The following is a 14366-nucleotide window of genomic DNA, read 5'->3' on the forward strand; positions in this document are numbered from 1 at the left end:
AGCATGAAAGATACTGGATAAAACTACAGTGTTGTCACTAGTTTTCAAGTTCCCTAATGATTCAGATATTCCACATGAACTACAGTTTTGCATCTTCTGTTCTGTATTGTCTGTCAGCTGCTGCCAACACTCACCAGCGTGGTGGAAATGAGATAAGGTCATTAGCCTTGGTTGGAGACCCTACTGAGAAAGGAGCATGTGTGTGGCAGGTAGGCTAGCCAGACAGTTTGAAAGCAGGTAGAAAGCTTGAGGCAGGGGGATAGGTGGAGTTACGGTGCTAGTTTGGGTATGTGTTGTGTAGTATTTCAGGCTTATTCCCAGGGAAGGCTATGACAGGAAGAGTATGCTTAAGCCCTGCCTTTGTAAATTAACAATTTGTAAATAAAAGAATGTCTCATTTATTGCAGGGTCATTAGTGATAATTTCATTATCAGTTGTATGTGTAGGTGATTGAAATATCATACAAACCACTTAAAAGTCAAATATTATCTTAAAACGCCAAAATTTAACTTACTAAAGAACTTGTAAGAAATAGAATTACATGAAGAAATTTCATCCTTTAAAGAATTCTTTTCAGTTATGAAAATGTAGCCACTCCTTTTTTTTATCCAGTTCTTTATCATTCCTTACATATATCACAACTACTTTTGGTGTTAGCTGGTTTTCAGTACAGATGAAAAATACTGTTTTTGATCTCTTCTTCATTTCCATTGGATGGCTTCTTGCTTGTGCCCAGAAAAGGGAACAAATGACAAATATTTCCTCAGTGCTGCATGGTGAGCTACATATTCCTCTCTTATTCTTTTGTTTTGTTTAGCATAGATCAAAATTCCTAGTTAATTTTCAATTATTGAATGAGGTTTTTTTTTCCTGTTCTGCAGTGTCTTAGAGACAACACTAAAGTATTATGACGCATCGTTACAGATGAATAAGTAGTCCTCCGCAAATGAATACCAAACCCCATTTTTAAGCTGATAACAGAAGTACCAAAGGTCATTTAAAGTTGAATACTTGGCTTTGATTAATTGAAATAAGTAGTAGGAAAGAATCTGGATTCTCTCATTCTGTAAGAGACTACTGACATATTAATAAGGCAGATTATTAAATGGAGTATGGAAACTTTTCTATGAGGACAATAAAATGTAATCATGGCCTTCTTGTTGAGAATAATTTGTTTTGTATTAAGATGAGCAAGCTCTAGTTAATTTTAAACCCCCTTTCTTATAGTATGTCATTTAAGATTTTGCAGAAATAATAAGTAAATCTGAACATTGTTTGAGAAAGTAAAGGTGTGATGATAAGGTACTGGAAGTAGCATCTGTGTGTTTTACAACAGTAGTCAAGTTGAGCTAATTTGATATAAATCCGTTTATTTCTGGATATAGAAGCAGAAGTTCTCATCCGTTGAAAATAATAATGCGGTTTGTTTATCTGTCATTATGTCTAGGTTGTGCAAGATACTGATGATAGCACAGAAAGTACTGCTTTTTTTACAAAACCCTGAACTATCCATTAGTCTTGTTTCTAAACGTTAATCCCCTAAAGTTAGGTATTTTGACCTTGTTACTCATAATTATTGCCATTAATGTCAATGATTATGGCAAGAACGAGGTATGAAGTATTTTGTCCACTGTTATCTAAAATTTGCACCCAGACTTTGTGCTTTCCCTGAGATACAGTCACACACCCCTCCATACATAAACCATTAAGCTGGAAGAGTTTTCTCCTGTCCTTTGAGATAAAAGAGGTAAACTTAGTTCAGAGTTAGTGTTGCAAGTATGTTCCAGTACATTTTTGTGTCACAAGTTTGTACTGTACTTTTCAGAGCTCAAATGTTCTGATTTTGGGGGTGTTCAGGGGTTTTGTGCATATGTTTTTTTTGTTTGTGATTTTTTTTTTCTTTTGTTGTTGTTCTTGTTTTGAAACTCAACACTACAGATTTCAGAGGAAAGAATGGCTAATCATATGTCAAGATGCAGAGCTCATGGGGCAGAAGGGGAGAGCTGTTGAATTTATGTGCTCTCTGCTGGCTTTGGCAAGGGTGAATGAACAGCCAGGCTGTGTGTTAAATAGCATGCGACAGGGAGCTAAGTATCATGCATCAGGGCTGTAGATGTGCGAAAGCCCCTTTGGCCTGTACCAGTCTTGACCATGCTGTGCTTTGGCAGGAGCATACGAACATATACAAGAGAGCCTACCTACCATGTTGTGTAGTTCCTCTGTAGGCAGTGCACAAGACTGATGATCATGAAAGAACAACGTGGAAGATCAGTGCTAAAATAGTACACAGACATTTTACAGTGCCAATCAGAATTGCTATCTGGGCTAATCTGGGCAAAATTTATATTACATACCACTTATTTCCAGCACTCTGTAAATTGATGTCATTTCCAGTCTCCACTACAGAGCTGAATGCTACTGCTATTCTTGTAGCTGGGAGCAGAATAATGCAAAGCCGCTGTACCAGAAATATGTGGAAAACACTATTGCAAGTCTCAGAACCTCACTCCAGTTGTTGAGCAGGGGCAAAGCAAGCCAAATGTTGTCTGTCCTTTTGCAAAGAGGTGTAGTAAAGATGTGTTGTTAGTATGCCATCTCCCTTATAGCAGATGGAAAGGTTCTCCCTATCACCTGCATGCTCACTCTTCTCTAAAAGGCTGTGTATCTATAGAAGTCACTAGGACTGGTGGCACTTTTTCTGTTTTTACGTTTCAATTTCTATGAAGAACTGTGACTTCTGGCCAGAGCTGTACTGCAAGCAGTCCTGCAAGACAGTCTAAGAACTCCTTTCTGGGTGCCCACATACAAACTTAAAAATTTCTTCTGGGATACAGATACTTCTGTTGTGGATGTCAAATACATTTAACTGTCTGTATTTTTTTTTGTTTTTGTTCTTCAAAAGAAGCAAGGGCAAATCTTCCACAGATATTTTGGATTAAGACATTTTAATTAATGAAATTTCATCATCAAAGCTTAAAATCTAGAAGTGGCCAATACCAGGTCTTCAGCAGTGTTACCCAAAGACTTTGGTAAAGACTTCATGACGGGCCCTGCTAAAAGCGTCCTAGATAACTTAGAGGTTAGGCATTATGAACCTGAGTTTGTGACTCAGCTTCAGCATGGCTTTTCTCCAGAATCGCCTGTTTGCCTCCAAGACTCAGTGTCATTTATGCATCTTCCACTCTTGTAGAAGCATTTCTTGCTGCAGCAAGCTTACAAAATTGTTATAAATGAAACATAAGCTCAAACTAAACAGCTTTTGTGGGCAAATCCTGTCTTGACAGGAAAGCTCTCTTGCTGAATGCCTCTGATTTCCACTCTGTCAGGTTGTGCCTTTGTCATTGGAGACCTAAATTCTAAGCTCCTGGATGCCTAGTTGAATTATTTCTGCTGCTTACTTGTCTCATTTTGCTCTGTGGGGAGCATGCTGAGAGAAGACTTAGGAGAACTAGGCAAGAATTTTCTTCTGTTGGCTGAATTATACAAGCATTTCGTTTAACAGTTGGTACCACTTGATGTAGCTAAGAATTGAACTTGGGCATCAGAAGGACGTTTCACTGCCACTGATATGTGGGAGTCTTGTATTTGGATGATGGAGAAGGGGATATTTACAGGCTTGGTGCCTGTAGGATCTTATGAGATACTTCTGGGAAGACTAACGGAGCTAGATCTACCACTATTGCATCTGTACTGTATGTAGGGACAGGAGGTGAGTATATGCCAACATCCTTTTTGCATTCAAAATTCATTGCCAGTGGAGCTAGTTGGCATATGTTAGAGCATAGAACAATGTGTAGGCAGTCTAGAAGATTAGTGGATTAGTAGTCAAGTGTGAAATCAGGAGTTCTGTAAAGTAATGGTATAGAAACCCTGCAAGGAGCAGATGTGCCAGAATTTGGCTTGCAAAGCCAGAACAGATTCCCAAGTTGAACTGTGCAGCCTTATCCTGCAGGATTTACTTAGAGCTATGGATTTAGCTAGACTGAAGCAGGCAAGCAGAGCAAGACTTTTCCTAGTTTATGTCTGTGTAACTTGACCACTGCTGTAGGCACAAATTTATGAGTAAGATTATACTACTGCTGTTCCCTGTGCCTGTGCAGACCAGTCTCTTAAGTGGAATTAGCTTGCTATATGCTTTTAATTTTTACAGACTGTAGTAGTGAAACTATCACGAGCCTACCTCTGGCAACTGGTGCTTGTGATTAGAGCTGCCAAATACAGCAAAACATGTATTGCAAACATTAATTTGAATTCTGAACAGCTGTTTGATTCATGTTCATGTACCTCTGTTGTTCACTGTTTGCAAGCATTCATGCAAATGGCTTTTTGTCTGCATTAATGCAGTCCTTTACATGAATAGTCATTTTCACAAGCAAATAATATTCTTTGTGTGAGTGATGTTGTCACTGTAGGTGCTTTTGGTTTTGACTCTTGCTACCCTCCCCCCCATTTCAAACTGTCTGTAACACAAAGAGCAAAATAATTAAGTGCAATATGTGGAACTAAGCAAACACCTTGATTAATTCACAGCCATCTCTGCTGCTGTCGTTTATTCAGCAGGTAAGAAAAATGTCTTTTGAAAAAATCAGGCTTTGTTTGCAAGCTAAGAAAAAACCTAAATTCAAAAAGAATATTAATCACAACAAATAACCCAAACATCTCTGCTTGTGAGCATCAATATTCATGATTTCACTGGGAAATTATTTGCCAAATCTCCCTAGCATATTATAGTACATGCTGACTGGCCAGTGGGTGGGAGTTGTTTGTGATGAGTACTTTGCAGTAATGTTTTATGTGTAACATCTGTTTTCTGCATCCTCCTGTTCAGTTTGCACTCATTTGCATAGAAGTGCTTTTTGTTTGGAAGCAAATCTGTATTGCTACTACACACTTTGTCAGAATTTTTCCGTACTTTCAATTGATACATTTGAGACAAGGCAGAATGCAGTGTGACTCATAGGTCAAGTCTTGGTTTGATGCCTGCCTTTTTATTTTCGTTTTTATTTTCAGATCAGAATTTTTATGCAGATATATTTTATCATGGTATGTGATCAGCTCTCAAGAAGGAATTAGTGCAAAATAAGGTTTCATATATGGTTGAAAGAAGCATGGTCTGTCCCATGTTGCTTCCTCCCTACCCCAATGCTGGTGTGTTCTTGGACCTTTTCTCTTGTTTTTCCTGAGCTTTGGTCAGTAACTGATTCCTATAGTGAGACTTTTCTCTAAGTCATGAGGATATATAATCTGAGGCCGGGTCCTATTTTATTTTTTTTGTATCTGTTTTGCTATGCTTACTGCATATAGTACACCCTTGATGTTTATGCCTTCACAGGTATGTTCCATGCTTGTTCAATTTCCCATATGATTTGTATGAGCTGTATACTCTAGTGCTGAATTTAACAAAACAGTAACTTATTTTAAGATTCTGACTAGGATAAAAATCTCTTTGGAGCTTTCTTTGTTGCCGTCTGTGTTATTAGTATCTCTTTTCACATTTCAAAGCAATGGCTGAAGTGCAAGTTGGGAGAAATGGTTTTTACCTCTTCCTGTAGTGCCTGTCTGCTGTGGTCCTGGTGCTTTTTTTCTGTGGACTATTTTTCTGTTTTACTGTTTTCTGTCCATGGATGCCAGTGATACATTGAGGATATGGCAACTTAAAGTTAGGTTTTGTAGAGCAAGTTTGGCAGTGTACGTTATGGGGATAACATCATAAGAAGCAGCTTCTCCTGGAAGCACAGTCATCCCTCCCCTCCACTCAGTAACTCTTTTTGGGCTTTTCACTGGGGTTTGGAAATACCCACTTGCTGCAATGAGACTGTTACCATGGTTTTCTGAGATTTCCAGTCTTTTCAGGTGCAAGAGAAAAATCAATCCAGCTAGGCTTTTATATTATTTTACTTTGTAGGTTCCAGGTAGTATTGTGACTGTGTTAAATATATCCCCCACGTTTACATGGGATTTTTGTCTTCTGGTAATAACATGTTGCTACTGAACCCTTTAAATGGATGGTGCCTGCCAATTGTTTGGCATTGTAGCAAGGCAAAGCCTGTTGCCATGGAGCTTTGAGGACTTGCTTCGCCAGTCAGCATACCTGCAGCTAGAGAGCTGGTTAAATGATCTCTTTGTAGGAGTAGTTTCTTCAGGGTAGAGAAAAATTAGGAAAGAAGGGAGGAAAAAATGGATGTGGGGGGTGTTTAAGAAAGATACATCCTTCTCACAGCCCATATCCATCATATGTTTCTACTGTGTCAAGTTGCCATCTCCTTGAAGAATCCTTAATTGTCAGGCAATTGGTGTCTGACTTAAAGCTCACAACAGTGCATGTAGCTGATTTTCCTTGCTTTAATTCTGCTCCCCCTGTTTCAAATTTCCTTTGCTTTGCTGTGGATTAATGCCATGTTAGCACGGTGAGGAGCATGGCAGAGGATGATGTATCTCATCTCTGTGCAAGGATTTTTTTTTGTGCAGGATATATCATCAAACAGGAAAGCTTTCAGTGCTTGCTTGTTACTCAGTTGTGAGAATCAGCAGGATGCTGCTCCAAATCAGTCTCAGCTACTAGGCAGCTATTTAATAATTATCCAGAAAGGTCTGTTTCTCATTGAACTTTTCAAGCCAACTTTCTCCCTTTTTCACCTAGACTGACAAGTCTGATGTAGTAGATATCTAGCTGTAGCTGGTGGCTGATTTTTCTGGAGGCTGGGCCTCACTGGTGTCTTACTGGAAGTCCAAAAATACTGACACCTGTGTTTGTTTTTCTTAGTCATGTGGTGTAGTTTGGTTCCTACAGTCAGTTGTGAACTTTTGTGTACTGTGTACTGGATTTTATGCAGAAATACATACGTTTTCTCATTTTTCCTCAGAATATACGTGTTGCTGTAGTACTTCTGTGTTTGAAATTATTGCCAACCTATACAATGTATTGTCTTGCATGCAGTGACTTTTGTGTTAGCAAAATTGTACCACTGTGTAGTTATATTACCCTTTATGATTCCTGTTACCAAATATGTGGTGTATTTGTAAGTATTACTTTCCATTCATATATTGAAAATTTGACTTGTCTAAGTCTTCAATGTGGTGTTCCCTAAACTTGGAGAGTCTTCAGTTCAAATGAGGTTGGGTTCAAATTTCTGTGTGACTGCAGTTACTTCTATTTGATTCCCCCAAATCTGAAATTACTGATGCAGTTGTAGCTCAGGTGCAGGAAGAACAACAATTCAGTATGAATTCCCTGTCCTGGTTCCTTCATTAGGGACTTAGGGAACCTGTTGAGATATTTTGAGATATATTTCTGAGATAGTTGAGATATATTGAGATATATGAGATATATATTTGAGATATATTGAGATAACTTTGTGACCTCACTGCTGTTGTAAGTTTGACTTTTGCTTATTCCTATTGTTTTCTCTTCCACTGGAATGTATCATATGTGTCACTGTGCTTCTTTTGTCCTAGTTCCTAGAGATGTGGCTCTTGCTCAGGTACTACACGATGCCCATGTAAATGAGGTGTGGGTTAAATGTATCAGCCTTAGGCGCTGCTCTGCAGATGTGCCTCCTTCTGAAGACTACTGGCTTATGGTGTGGCAGCTGTTTATACAGATGTTATTCTGAAGGGATCTCCTGCTGGCACATAATGTGTATAAACAGTTTTAGATACTTTTTAATCTATCTCTCGGATAGCCAAGCTCTTGAGTAATGGAAGTCTCTCTTTTCCCAAGTGTAGCATTTTCCTGGGGAGACCTGATAGCACAGAGACTGGAATTAACAGATCTCAGGCAAGTGGCAATACCTAAAGTTTATCACAACGACTACTTTGTCAAACAATCTTCTTGATAATCTTCCTGGAAGAAATTCATGACAAAAACTGGGCAACAGGTATATATGCCTTCTTTATGTGTTGTGGTAATATTCAGGTTCTGCAGTATTCCTGTACCTCCTGGCTTACCTTGATCAGCTAGCTGGGCATAGAGCTAACCTGTATGTCACTTTCAAGGATCCTGGGAATCATTTCTTATAGTTAATTTCATATATCTTCATGATAAAATGGATTTTCTTCTACCAGGGCATGACACTTGGCACAAACAGGCAATGCCAAATGCAAGCAAGTTTAAAACCCTTTGGTGTGAAAAATACTTGTTTCTGCTACTAACTGTGAACTTCTCTGGCTATTGAGACTGTCACTGTATGCAACAACTTTACTAATGTGCAAGATGCATGTTAGTCATCCAGTTGCTGGTATACTTGCAGAAGACAATGTCTGACAAAAGGGCTGTTGTCTGGACATCATCTCAAGCTATGAGACTTGTTGCTTTCTGACAGTCTGCGCACTAGTGATGATAGCAGTTACTAGGTTTGCCTTGCAGTGCAATTATGACTCAGGTTCTTTGAACACGGAATTTCACGATTCCTGTAGCCACAGTTTAAATGGGCTTGGGCATGGGTTTGACCCAGGTCTCACTTGTACAACAAACTCTTTGTCAGCTCATTTCTTTCTTTCTTTACTGAGATGTTTGAGTGTAAGCATTTTCTTTCTCACACTCCAGCTGCTTCTTCACCCTCTTCTGCAGTCAAGCTATAATCCTGTGGATTTGATATTGCAGGCTGTTGCCATGGAAATAATGGTGATTTCACTACTTCAGTGCTACAAGCACTGCGGGAGGCAATAGAAACGGTGGTTAGCAACAGATACAGTGAGGATGTGGGGGACAGTTCAGGGGAGTTCTTTATGATCTTTTTTTTTGGGGGGGGGTCTTCTCCCTCTCTATTATTGTTTTTTCAGTATTTGTTATTCTCTTTTTTTTTTTTAATGGGATTTTATTAAAGGCTGATGGGTAACAATTTCATGTATTCTTACTTCTTTTTTTTTCTCTTTTTTTTTTTCTGCCCAGGTTGTAGCTAAGTGCTGCTTTCCTTTTTGTCAGAATAAACCACAATGCTTTCTTTGCAGCTGGTAATAATTCATTTCTGGACAAAGGGCAAAGGTTGAGATGTAAGCACATTCTGTTTAAGTCATGTCTTTAGCCTGCAGAAATCCCTTTCAGGAAAACTTGTGGTGGTGGTGATTTTTTTTTTTTGGTTTGGTTTTGGTGGTTTTTGTTTGTTTGTTTGCTTATTTGTTTTCATTTTTGGGATGTTGGTTTTTTGGTTTGGGGTTTTGTTTTCTTCCATAAATAGTAAATGAAGCTGGGAACATCATGTCTGACACATGCATTTAAAGCTGTCTGTGTGATTGACAGGATTCAAACCTAATACATTCATTATTTAATTTGTAGTGTGCTCTGCATGCAAAAAAGATCGGTGCTGGAGATCATCTTATGCAGCATCTGTTCTTAGCATTATGTTGTGATTCCACATGTATACTGAAATCTTTTCTCTAAATTAGTCACATCCATAAAGGTAGAATGAAACCTACTGCAGAAATCAACTTGGTTATAAAATGAATTGGCAGCTTAAGCTGAAGGCAAACGGCATTGAGAAGAATGAGAAGTTTTGAAACTATATGCTTGAAAGCATCAAACAGCAGTCTTTTTTTCCCCAAATACTTACAACAGTGTTCCACTGATTAGCATAGTCAGAGAGCAGATATTATCTGTAACTTTTAAATTAAGATCTTAGAACTAATTTTCAGTCTTCAATAGGATGTCATCAGTAACGATGGTGACAGTAAACTTTTAAGATCATTTTTAATTAAATCAAGAAAAAGTGTTTCAGCCTATCAGATGCTTTAAAATGATCTAGGAATTGCTTTAAAAATATTTTGATCTTTTTCTGCTTGATGGTCCATAAATGGAGATAAGAAGACAAGCTGTTACATACGAAAGGGAAACAATAAGGAATGTCCAACGTGCCTCTGGCTTTGTTGGGCAGTGTTATTAGGAAGACCATAGGAAGTTCATAAGGATAGATTAGGAAGACCATTAGGAAGTTCATAAGGATAGATTCAGTCCCTTGATACCTTGTGTGAATGGAAATAGAATATGTGTGTGCCAGTACTCATATCTGAATTTCACGAAAGCCTTGCAAAAAACTTATGCATAAATTAAAATGACAAAATGAGCCAGAAATATGTTTGCAGGGCCTGGCCTGAAAAGATGCTAAGTATTTTATGGTCTTAAATCTAACTGAGAATATGAGCATTTGATAGTACTGAGTATTACATATACCAGGCTTTTAAAATAAATCGAGAAAATGTTTCCTCTGTGAACTATATTTATTAGTGAACACTGATTTGTCATGTAATGTCTCCTCATGGCAACTAAGTTTTTAAGCTTTGTATAAAGGCACATGTCTGCTGAATTGTACTGGGTTATATATACTTTATGCTTGGCCCAAATTTGCTGTGTAACTGAAAAATTTGCATTTTTTCATGCATGATATTGGTTATAAAATTTTGTCTGTGTCGCTATAATACAAGTAGCATTTACCATCTGCATGTAAGAAGGTCAGTGAGGTGATGAATATACTATTTTTTTACTCCTTCCTGGAAAAGTTATTTAAAACTCTTGGTAAGGCACCATTTACTACAGGTAGTAGTATCTGATTGATACATGAACTTCTCCATGATAAAGGAATTTGAAGGCCTGGACAACAGGCAGGTATTTCGGTGCCTCATTGCCTCTGTTCCTGTTACAGGTGCATGTGACAGCATCGCAGCAATGAGTGGAATTTTAAAGAGGAAGTTTGAAGAAGTTGATGGCACTTCACCTTGTTCCTGTGTGTGGGAATCAGATGATGACATTTCTAGCAGTGAAAGTGCTGACAGTGGAAGTAATGTCCATCCATCCACTTCTAATCATTTTACTCGTAAGTACTAAAGTGATGTGTAGGGCATGATATGCCTTTTCATACCAGCTAAGGAAGGTTCATTTTATGTGGCAGAAATACAGTAGTCTATCTGATTGTATTTTGAAGCATTTTTCTGTTTTATTACATTTAAATGTTGACACTGTAAGGAAGTACTTCTTTTTGAAAAATAACTATTTCCTAGTTGTTGTTTATGTAAAAAAAATTGTACATCAGTGAGTTTCTGAGAAAACTCTGCTTGTATATTGTCATTTACATCTAGATAGTGTGAAATATTTTCAATATAGAGAACATCTTCCATTTTGGGTGATGATTTGGGTGGGGAAAAAGGGAAAATCAGCAGTCACAAAGTTTGAACACCAGTGTTTCTGCATAACACTATCTGTTCAGAGTTGAGTAATGTGTGCCATCTGTGACAGAATAGCTGATTCCTCAGATCATTCGTCTGCTTAAGCCAATGCAACCACACAGCCCTCAGTCCTTCCACGCATTACAGGAGTAAACAGAGGAAATGTGTAATTCTCCCTGAAAAAATGTTAGATTCATATTTGATGTCTGCAGGATACACTTGAACAGAAATCTTGTTCCCACTCAACCAACTGAATATGAATAGTTAATTTGCAGAATATTTTGCTTTTGACTTCTCAGGTTGAGGTTACCAGTTAGTAAGCTTGTATAATTTGTGGAATCTACATAAAGCCTCGTATCTGCAGTAAACCATGTGTGTAAATGACTAGCAGTAAGTGATCCAGACTTTATTTTGCAATTTGTATGTAGCAGCTAGAAGGCTTTCTTAATTTGTTCTTTTTTTGTTTTCTTTTCGGGGGGGTTCTTTTTTTATTTTTTTATTTTTAACTCCCTATCTAATAATGCTGGGCTAGAGCTGTTTACGAATTACAGCTGGCAACAGGGTTAGTGTAGTTCTTTATCTAAAAAACAATAAGGAAGAGCCTAAAACTCCCCCACCAGCCCACACAGAAGGGAGGAGGACCAGTAATGCAGAAGAATGGAAGCTTGCAATGGAAAGGACCAGCAGAAGGAAGAGACTTTCCTCAAACCCTGAGGTGCCCTTGCAAAACCGCTTTACCAGTCTGCATACTGAAGACGAAAGATCCATCATATCAGAAGACATGCTGGAGCTGAGTCTGATCTGCTTCTGTATAGAATCATAGAATGGTTTGGATTGGAAAAGACCTTAAGATCATGTAGTTCCAATCCCCTGCCATGGGCAGAGACACCTCCACCCTAGACCATGTCACCCAAGGCCTTGTCCAGCCTGGCCTTGAACACTGCCAGGGACCATTGCAACTAAAAAAAGGCGACAGATGTTAGTAGTAGGCAACTCTTTTCTGGGGGGGCACAGAGGCACCCATTTTCTAGCCTGATGCGCTCTCTTGAGAAGTGTGCTGCTTATAGGGTGCTTGTATCAGGGATGTTATTCAGAGACTACCAAGCCTCATTAAATCAACTTACTGTTATCTGCATCTGTTGTTTCATATGGGCACCAGTGATACAGCCAGGAGAAGTCTCAGGAGTATCAAGTCTCAGGAGTATCAAGGAGTACAGACCTCTGGGATCTATTTGCCACTTCGTACTACCAAATCTGTGTGTACATCCGGTCTTCTGATTTGGTACTTTGAGTACTGCTGCCTTACCTCTGTGAGTGCAGATGGCAGCCCAGTACTGAGTGGTTTGCAAACCCCAGGTTTTCTGTAGGCTTCTTTCTGAATTTAGAGTATTAGTGGAAAGAAGAGAGACTGGGGTTATTTGAGACACAAGTAGTTGAGAGATGTCCCGCTCCTTCCCCCTCCCCAACTCATTACCCTGCTTTGATTGTGTTTGAGGCTCTTGCTGTTGGAACTTGAACTCTCCAATTTAGCGGTGGAATTTTCAGCCTGGAATTTCTTCCACTTGGAAGTCTGCCAGTGCTTTTGTCTACTGAATAGGCTTCAGGGCATGACGCATATACATTTATTTTGCTTAGCTATCATTTGTTTTCCATTTGAATTTGTTTTTTGGTTTTGGTTTGGTGGTTTTTTTTTGTGTGAGTGTGTGTGTGTTTTTGGTTCTTTTTTCCCTTTTCATTTTCATTATTTCATTCTTGACAAAGCCACAATCCATTTGCTCATGTTTCTGTAGGCAACAGCAGTACTTTTCTAATGCAGCTGTCTCGGTAAGTATTTTGTGTGATACTTTTTTCTGTGGGAGTGAAAAACCCAAAACATCCTGGCTTCTGTGACAGCAGACTTTATAAATCACAAAGTAACTAAACCAGTTCAAGTGCTTTTGTAAAGCAGAAATAAACAATAAAGATTGAATTTAAAGAGCTTGGCTCTCCATAGCTGAATCTTGTACAATTTAGCTGCATCAAAATAGAAGCTGCCACATCAACTTCTTTTTACAGTGGTGTTTCTGTAGCGTGGTGAAAAATCAGACCTGTAGCCTAAGAAAACATAGTATTTCATGTAAATTAGCTGAGAAACTTCTGGTTATTTTCCTGTTTGTTACCTCAAAGAAAATTTGGCAATTCCTATATAACAGTTTTATTTTCCCAATTTTGCTAGCATCTATTGGTTTTGGAATATACTTTTATATTTTTCTGGGGAGAATGGGTTTATTGGAGTGATTGCTGCAGCAGATGGCTGTTTACTAAAGGTTTTTCAAAGGATCGGGAGTTGCATATATTGTATCAGAACTTAGTTTTTCAATTAGATTCTGGTAATACTGGTTTTCAGATTCCTCCATTGATGTTGTTTTCTATTAGTTATCAGCTTCTGCAAAACCCAAATGGCAAGTTTATTAAAAAATCAAAAATATCTATAACTGTAAAATGGAAACCAGTATTTGCAAAGAAAGATTATTGGTGTGAGAAAGTTGCAGGATTGGGTTGCATAGTGTTTGAATACAGGGCAGAACAAGCAAATACACCTTACTGTTGCAGACAACTCTATCCTTACAAGCATATGTTACACACATAACAGCAGGCTTTTAGAATATGTAAGATGTTTGCTCTAGCCTCATCTGAGATCAGTGTAAATTCCCCCCCCCCCCCCCCCCCCCCCCATACCACTTTATGCAGTAATGCATTTATTCTATACATGTTTCATGAAATCTGGGCTCCTACTGTGTGCCCAAACCTATTCTGCTGTTCAGAAAAATCTAAATATACTCATAAATTTTCACTCTTCTTTATCAGCACATGTGCAGATTCATTGCTTCTCCAAAGGACTGCTGAGACCCACAACAGAAATCTAAAAAATCCTCTTCTATGCCATGAGCTCCAGTAATCTCTGTCAGCACACAGTAATTCTTTGTGATGGTAGAATGTATCATTATAACAATATTTTATAAACTGCATACAGATTAAAGCTGTTAATAATTAATAGTCAACACTTTATATTAATCTCTATATTTCTTTTCCTGTGGCACCATGTTTTATTCAAAAATAAATGTTGGGTGTATCCAAATCAGGTAAATGATTAGAGTAGCATTATATTGCTTTTCATTTCCTTAGTGACATCCATGGAAATGAATGTGACTTTTTCAATAAATATGTATGTC

The 14366-nt window shown here is 38.3% G+C and overlaps 1 protein-coding gene across 4 annotated transcripts in view; it reads left to right on the forward strand.

Annotated features, from left to right (window-relative positions):
• CSRNP3 (cysteine and serine rich nuclear protein 3) overlaps nt 1-14366 on the forward strand; it is a 100719-nt gene that overhangs the window by 20775 nt on the left and 65578 nt on the right. For 2 of the 4 annotated variants that reach the window (XM_057423751.1, XM_057423750.1), the window contains exon 2: nt 10635-10805. The exons of 1 other annotated variant lie outside the window; for it this stretch is intronic. In XM_057423751.1, the coding sequence (XP_057279734.1) occupies nt 10658-10805 (148 nt within the window). In that variant the 5' untranslated portion in view covers nt 10635-10657. Of the gene's footprint in view, nt 1-10634; nt 10806-12944; nt 12979-14366 lie in introns of those variants that run through there. One more of the 4 variants, XM_057423753.1, reaches the window with a different exon arrangement.

The sequence above is a fragment of the Pezoporus wallicus genome, unplaced genomic scaffold, assembly GCF_028554395.1.
Source record: "Pezoporus wallicus isolate ANWC-B61680 ecotype Strahan unplaced genomic scaffold, APGP_CSIRO_Pwel_v1 contig_1181, whole genome shotgun sequence".
In the NCBI taxonomy this organism is placed as follows: Eukaryota; Metazoa; Chordata; class Aves; order Psittaciformes; family Psittacidae; genus Pezoporus; species Pezoporus wallicus.